General features: G+C 40.7%; 1 protein-coding gene across 1 annotated transcript; it reads right to left on the bottom strand.

Annotated features, from left to right (window-relative positions):
* Positions 1-1,936: 1,936 nt before the first annotated feature.
* Positions 1,937-7,290, bottom strand: LOC137278331 (beta-porphyranase A-like). The gene is made up of 3 exons (XM_067810606.1): positions 6,950-7,290; positions 5,788-5,932; positions 1,937-3,488 (listed from the first exon to the last, which is right to left on the bottom strand). The coding sequence occupies exons 1-3, from the start codon at positions 7,181-7,183 to the stop codon at positions 2,032-2,034; spliced, it is 1,836 nt and encodes a 611-aa protein (XP_067666707.1). The 5' UTR covers positions 7,184-7,290; the 3' UTR covers positions 1,937-2,031.
* Between the last annotated feature and the right edge of the window lie 403 nt (positions 7,291-7,693).

The following is a 7,693-nucleotide window of genomic DNA, read 5'->3' as shown; positions in this document are numbered from 1 at the left end:
TGATTTTAAGCGTAGAACACGTGTATTTTTAATTTCTGGCCAGATGTGTCTAAATTCCTAACAGCTGAAGTGATGGTGTAGATCCAGCTGGGAACCACCTTCTACCTTCAGTTGTTTCATATTGAATTGTCTTATTGTTTTATACTGTGTTTTCTTCTTCAAATACACTTTTCATTTTTATACACTAGTTTTATGTTCATATATGTGATAATCTAGTATTTTACAGTCCTTCGATGACAGCTTTTCTCGATTTATTGCTTTTGATACTGAAATAAATTAATGACCGAGTAAATATTTAGTGTCACATCGGTACCATTGCCGCCATATCGAGACCAGAACATCGAATTTATATGAATATCAAAAGCAATATATTGAGAACGTAAAAACCTGCCACTGAAGTTTTTGTTGATAAAGTATCAGTGAAAATCAATACTATTAAGAGCTAGAAAACTGCTTACGATGAATAGTAGTTCTACGGATATGTCACATATAAACATATAAAACTAACATTTAACTAAAAATATATACCATGAGGCAATATAGAAACGGACTATAAATCACCATTGAAGGTAGATCATCATACAGGGGACCATGGGGACTTTCAGTACTTTTGCTAACTGCGTGACCCCTAGATGACTTTACATCATCCCTTCAGCCGCTAGCGGTTGGAGAAACAATTTAGCCGAATTTTAACACAAATTCTACTCTTAAACATCACATAAACTTAAATTTAACTTCGAATGTTTCGGGACTTACGTACCCCCTCAGGGGGACAGATGAAGAAGGGCCTGTCAAGTGGACCCTTGTGATGTTCAACGTCAAGAGAATGTCCCTTCACTAAGTGTATTTTAAAGCTACAACTGATTCAAAGTACAAAGCTATATATCTAGACGATCTCTTTCCTGTGTCAGCATCCAGTACCAGTTTAACCAATATCACTTGATTGATATTGGTATGTATCATAAAATATACAAAACATGAGACATTGATAAAACTGAAGTCTTTGTCTGCATTTCAATGTGGTGTGATGGCTATTGAAAATTCTGTCCAGGGAGATGAATAACTGTAAAAACGTCCATACATTCGGAGTACCAGACTGTCTGACACTACAGATGTAAACAGACATATTGTGAAACAACAATGCGCAGAGAAGGAGACAACAATGGGCAAATAAAGAAACAATAAGATTGCCTTGAACTAACTGAAATCTGACATTTGCTGTTTTTACTGCTAACATTACTGAGTACTTGAATGATTTGTTTTAAGCTTGTCCAATATTGACCTATCTGGACCCGCCGTGATATTGCTGGAAAATTGCTTAAAGCTTCGTAAAATACTACTCATTCATTCATTTGCTGACGTGTTCCAAAATATACCACAAACAGTGTGCCTGCGCCACAGCCCACAACATCCACTACGCTGTCTCGGTCATTCGTTAAGGTCCAAGGTCATTTGTCGGGGCATGATCAATCATAGATTGCAAAACGTTTTGCTACCATAAGTGTTAGTGAGTGGGTATGGTTTGACGGTTGCTGCTGTTTCCCGCAGTATCACTGTGGAGGACATCCTAAATGAGCTTCATACATTGTACCAATGTGGGGATCGAACTGGGGTCTTTGGCGTGAAGAGTTAATGCTTTAACCACTAGACCATTCCACTGCCTTTAACACAAGTGTGGGGCAATGAATAACATCTTCCAAGTTCATTATACGTCAATAACAAGTAAAAGCCCTGTCTGCTGATTTAACTCAGAGTGCAATGTGCAAGCATCTTTGTAAGCACACTATTGTTTCCTTTTCAAAACGTCGTAGCTGAAATACTGCAGAGGTGACATTAGACTTTAACTAGCTAACTCATCGCGCACTTTGACACAGGTGTCGTTCTTCTTTGACTGTAATAGCTGTGGGCAGAGGCATACCAAATCCCAACACACATGGTCATTTAATAAACTTTATTCCTTTAGTGACAGGTAGTCTCCTACTGGAAGTTCAGTCATAAGTGCAGCCATTTTCTGAGAGGGAGAGTTTTCTTCTATATTTTGCCGACAATGAGGCCAACAGATGACACATGACCACCGTCGCCATCAAAGGTCATGTTGACGTTGTTTGTTGCACGGACCTGTGATTCAGGGACCATGAACACCCACACGTTCCATTTTGTTTTCCCGTCGGTCTTCATAGAATCAAAGAGCATGTAACTTGATGACAACATCTGGCCATTGAACACAACTGCCTTGGGCCGTGCGTCAGCATTCAAGTCTCTGCTAACTCCCACCCTAAGATGCGCAGAACTGTAGCCAGTACTTGGAAGACGGATGGTTGTCTGAGCATGCCCATCGTTGATAGGGATGACCATGTCTCTGCCATAATATGTGCTTTGGTTGCACGTGGGCATTCTGTCAAAGTTGTAGTTGGTTTTGAACGTGTAGAAGCATGTTGATGATCCAGGTAGACCCACGGAGCCATGATCTTTCGATATGTTGAAATGATAGTTAGAATGAATTGCCGGATTACCATTTTCAAAAAGAACGCATGTTTGTTCGCCCGTGGAAGGATTGATCCAGCTGTTGGAGAAGTCCAGTAGTACATTTTGCCATTTTCTGTCATAGTTGTGAAGAAGAACTACCACCTCTTTGGTGAGAGGGTTTGCTAGGGCCAGGGGTGCAACGACTCTTTCTTGTCCATTGTATTGACTTGAAACACGAATAAACATTTGGTCATAAACGAAGTTTGTCCAAAACGTGAAATATTTCGTCATGTTAAGAGCATGACCATCTTTTGTAAATAAGGAATTCCTTAGAGTGGGATGACCCGGATATTGAACATTTCCGTGAAGAAAAACTAGAACTATTTCGATAAACTCCCTCAAGTTCAGGAAAGTAAACATGAAACCGTTGGGTTGATAAATGGTCTCAAAGTCAATCGTTCCATTTTCGAAACCGTCGGGAAGTCCGATAACATTTCCTCTACCAAATTCACTGACAACTAACGGAACATTTTTGCCTTTCTTGAGATGGGAGTAATTCTCCACCATGTCAATAGAAGCGACCAGACGAGCTTCGTTGATGCCAAAACGTGAAAAGTTTCCACCTGACACCCGCAGATAACTGTAGGAATGGAAAGAGAAAAAGTCCAAATGATCAAGCGTCATGTCCATAAACTTCGCAGTTCTTTTCCAATAGCTGAAGTTATTTTCATCTGCTTGTCGTAAGGCCATACTGGTGTATGTTGGTCCGGCAACTTTCATTCCAAATTGTGATTTCAGCTTCTTGGCAACAGAGTTGTGAAAATCTATATTGGTTTGTTGGTCAATAATCTTTTCGACCCAATCAGGTTCATTGATGACCTCAAATGTGTAAGGAAGGCGTCCTCCTGTGTAGTTATTAGCACTCTGAACCATCAGCGACACAAATTCTGATGCAGCGTCAACGTTGTTTGGGAACTGACCTTCATGATGTGACTTATCCATCCAGTCGGGCCAGTTCAGACCTGGAAAGAAGAACGTGAGAAAAAAAGGAAAGTCAAACATTATCAGCTTGCCTTAAACTACGTTCTAAGTACAGTGTTGTGAGTTGATAGGCTGACACATATTTACAGTCAGATTGTACGTCTAGTGAGTGCAAAAAACAACTTTGCAGCTATTTGTCCTGGAGTTTAAGATCTGTACATGTTATAAGTATAGATCAGCATTGTGTGCAGCAGCACGATTTGACTTTGCGAAAGGTTTACAGAAGAGTAATGAGCAAGTAGTTATTTAGGCACTATAACTAGACCCGTAAAGATCCCGGGGTGGAATAGGCCTTCAGCAACCAATGCTTGCCATTACAGGCGACTTTGCTTGTCGTAAGAGGCGACTAACGGGATCGGGTGGTCACGCTTGCTGACTTGGTTGACACATGTCATTGCTTCCCTGTAGTGGGAGTCTGTCACACTCGCCTAGAACCATACAATTTAACTTACTTCGCTTCACCCTTAGGTACTGCTTACAAAATTTGCAGAGCCTCTATTATTTTGTAATGACATGCCACAAGGGATGCATGTTTTAATGTTAAAATAGTTAAGGATCTTTTTAACACAATCAGTTCTCATTTAATTATTGGTTTTTAAAGGAAATGGATTTAATTGTTGAATTCTGGGTAATATGTTGTGTAATTAGATGTATTTTAATAATTGGTAATTTAGATTAGGAACTTGAACTTTTAGTGGCTGTACCCTTAAAGGGGGTTGAAGTAATGTAAAATTATTGTCCTCCGGAGACGGAATGTAAATCCCAAAACGTTCATAGTCAATGTAAATTTACCAGGATTTGCAAACGTAGTTTTCTTGTTATTTTAATTTAGGCTAACATTTCTTGCAATCACCAACGGCTGAAGAGATGGTGTAAATCCAAATATGGCCCATGCAGGTAAGTAACGTACTGTAAGTCCCCATGGTCCCCATGTTGGTGATCTACCATCAGTTGTTGATGATCTATAGTCTATTTTCATATTGTGTTGTCCCTTATAGCTGAAATGTTTTAGATTTCATAACTAGTTTTACACGTATATCTGTAGTATTCTAGTTATTTTACTGTCCTTCGTTGAGAGAATTGTATAATCTAAAGCTCATTGTTGTTAATCTGTATATTGTTTTAGTCACGATATGGCTGATATATTGCCAAAGTGACTTTAAATATTAACTGACTCACTCACTCGCTGTAATGATATGTTCCCCAAATGTCAGAGCCATAACAAAGAATAGGTTACAACCATTGAATCACAACTATTAAATGTATCAGTTCAAACTGTGTTACTAATTTTCCTCATTTAAGGACATCATAACTTTAGAGGCCTGAGGTGCAAGACATGTCCTGGCTTTACTCCTGACAAGCTTAGTTGTGAAAACTAATCCTGTGTACCTGTAAAAGGAAATCATTTCAACAGCGGAACCATTATAAAACCACTTCTCAAAATGACGAAAGATAACACACTTTTACGACTGTTGGTGAAGTAGTTAGCGTGTGTAATTATAAAGTCACATCGGTAATATCTTAGCCAAATCGTGACTGGACTAGGCCATTTGTTAATTATGGTGTATGTTACAATCTGTTGCCGAAGGATAGTAAAGCAGACATGTAAGAAGAGCTAGAAGCCCAGCAACTGAAGGTAGATCACCATATCTGGAACCATGGGGAGGTACAGTACTGTTGGAACCATTCCTTTAGATGCTAGCGATTTGGGACACGTTTAACCATAAACAAAAGCGTGCATATTCTGCGATTAAGTGAGGTGAGGTTAAATAGGGGTTTCACGTCGCACATAAAATATAAATATTTCGCTCATATGACGACGTGCATGTGTGTGTGCGCGTGGCTACTTGCACAGGTCCAGACTGGTGTTCTTGTGCCAGCTCAGTGAGATACCATGTCACAGTTAAGCATGAGTTCCACCGTCAGACATATTATACTGACTGACTACGAGCCGACCAGTCCTTGTTGTATTCATTAATGACCAGAGCCAGACAGGGACCAACAAGTACGCTTAAACATGTTTAGCTATGACGCGGCAGGGACCGAACCCACGACCTTCTGCTCTCCGGTTGGACGCTCAACCCACCACACAACGGAGGCGGTCGTCTGTGATTGAAATCGAGGTAAGATGAAATATTACTCGAATGTTTCGGGACATACATACCATCTAAGGGGTACAGTATGTTGGTGTAGTACAAGATTACGGGGGATATTAGTAGCTTGCTGTTCCTTATTTGGTTTTGGTTCAGTTATCTCTGAAACTTTAATGACTTTAGACACCTCTTATGTTCCAGACCATGTTGTCGATGGCACTCCCATAGCCATTTAGTTGTTGCATATACGATGCCCAAGTCTTTGACTGAAGTGCATGGTCCTGGAGATAGGTGGGGTCTGGGTATCCAGGTTGACTTGGGCTTTCTGGCCACTGAAAATGAAATGATACATTACAGTATGGGTGTGTTAGTTTTTCCGTTGACAACGTCGATAAGTGACTTCCATGTTGTGATGAAGCTTATTTCTGTTGTTCCCGTCGTGATATGCTGGAATATTCCTAGAATACTGATATATGCTGCGTTAACCTCACTCACTCACCCCATGCTGGAGTGAAATAAATATAAACAAACCGAAAATTTAGTCTCATCAGCCCCTTGCGAATGTCCTCGTGTGAAAGTGAAGAGTGTGAGTCACAATGCCTCTGGCTCACTGGTTACAACTGTGCGCTTATTAAGCGTATTTTTTGTAACGAACAACGTGACTGATATAATATTAAGTTCGTACGAGACCGTCAAAGATTTCTAGCGACCGAACCTCGTTTTCCAGATTTCTAGATTTCCTTTTGTGAGAGCACGTTTTATGACAGAGCACACTGCACGGCGTTTGCAAGAACTTGATGGAGCTCAGTATTGTAATGTGCAAGTGACTATGGGACTGTTTATAGTCCTAACTTGCGCAGTAGTAACGTTCCCGAACGTTAATAAAGAAAAAAAAATAGGGGAAATATTCAAGCTGAAAAAAGACAGATAATTTACTGAATGAGTGAGTTTTACGCAGCACTCAGCAATATTCCAGCTATATGGCGGCTGTCTGTAAATAATCGAGTCTGGACCAGACAATCCAGTGATCAACAACATGAGCATTGATCTGCACAATTGGGAACCAATGACATGTGTCAACCAAGTCAGGGAGCCTGACCACCCGATCCCGTTAGTCACCTTTTATGGCAAGCATGGGTTGCTGAAGGCCTATTCTACCCCGGGACTTTCACGGGTACATCATTTACTGAAAGTCATTTGGGCTAGCTGATATTTGGAACTGCCGGCCCTATACAATAACAACCGGCGCTGGCTGCAATATTACATGAATGGCTCTTTGTCCAGTGACATCATTCAATAATCAAAATATGAAATCATTTACCAGTATATCTTTTGCATGTCATACATACATTAGGAAAGAGGTTGTCACTCTCGTCTCTGTTCAGCCAACGCCCAGCAGCTGTCCCGATAGATTTACATTTGGGTATTAGGTTTTCTTGTGTCAGCCCATTAATTTTGCTCCATCTTGCAAATTCATTGTGGACATGCCCACCCTGGGAGAGCCACTCGTTGTAGATTGTGACGGTTGTGTCAGAAAACGCCGATCCCCACAGCAACAAAGTGCACAGAACCACTAGGAACATTCTGCTTGAGTGCAATCCCTCTTTCGTTCTCTAACACGAGCTTTAAACTTTAAGTTTAGAGCAGAAATGTACTTGTGAAAATGACTTGTGCAGCGTCTGGTAAAAACGTGTGAGTTAACAGACGACTGAAGACCTGATAACGAACGGTGCCTCAGACCCAACAAATAACCTCCCTCTGCTCTCGTTGTCTTAATCCATTTCAGCTTCAGGATGGGACGTGGTTTTTAGTTGGCAGGGCCCTTTGAACCTCTATACAGGAATGTGCATGTTAAAATGGCTAGTGCTGTTTAGTAAAAACGTGTGAGATAACCTACGATAGAATAATTGATAACCAGAGGTGTATCAGACCAAGCCACCCCTTCACCTACGCTCTCGTTGTCATATATATATGTATGTAATCTATTTTCTGCTTGAGTATATAACGTGGTATAAGTTGACAGGATGCCCTGAGCCTCCACACGATAAATGAGTGAGCGAGCGTGTTAAAACGTTGGGCCACATTGGCAATAT

Source organism: Haliotis asinina, chromosome 1, assembly GCF_037392515.1.
Source record: "Haliotis asinina isolate JCU_RB_2024 chromosome 1, JCU_Hal_asi_v2, whole genome shotgun sequence".
NCBI classification, from domain to species: domain Eukaryota; kingdom Metazoa; phylum Mollusca; class Gastropoda; order Lepetellida; family Haliotidae; genus Haliotis; species Haliotis asinina.
This window is presented reverse-complemented; position numbering and strand designations above follow the sequence as displayed.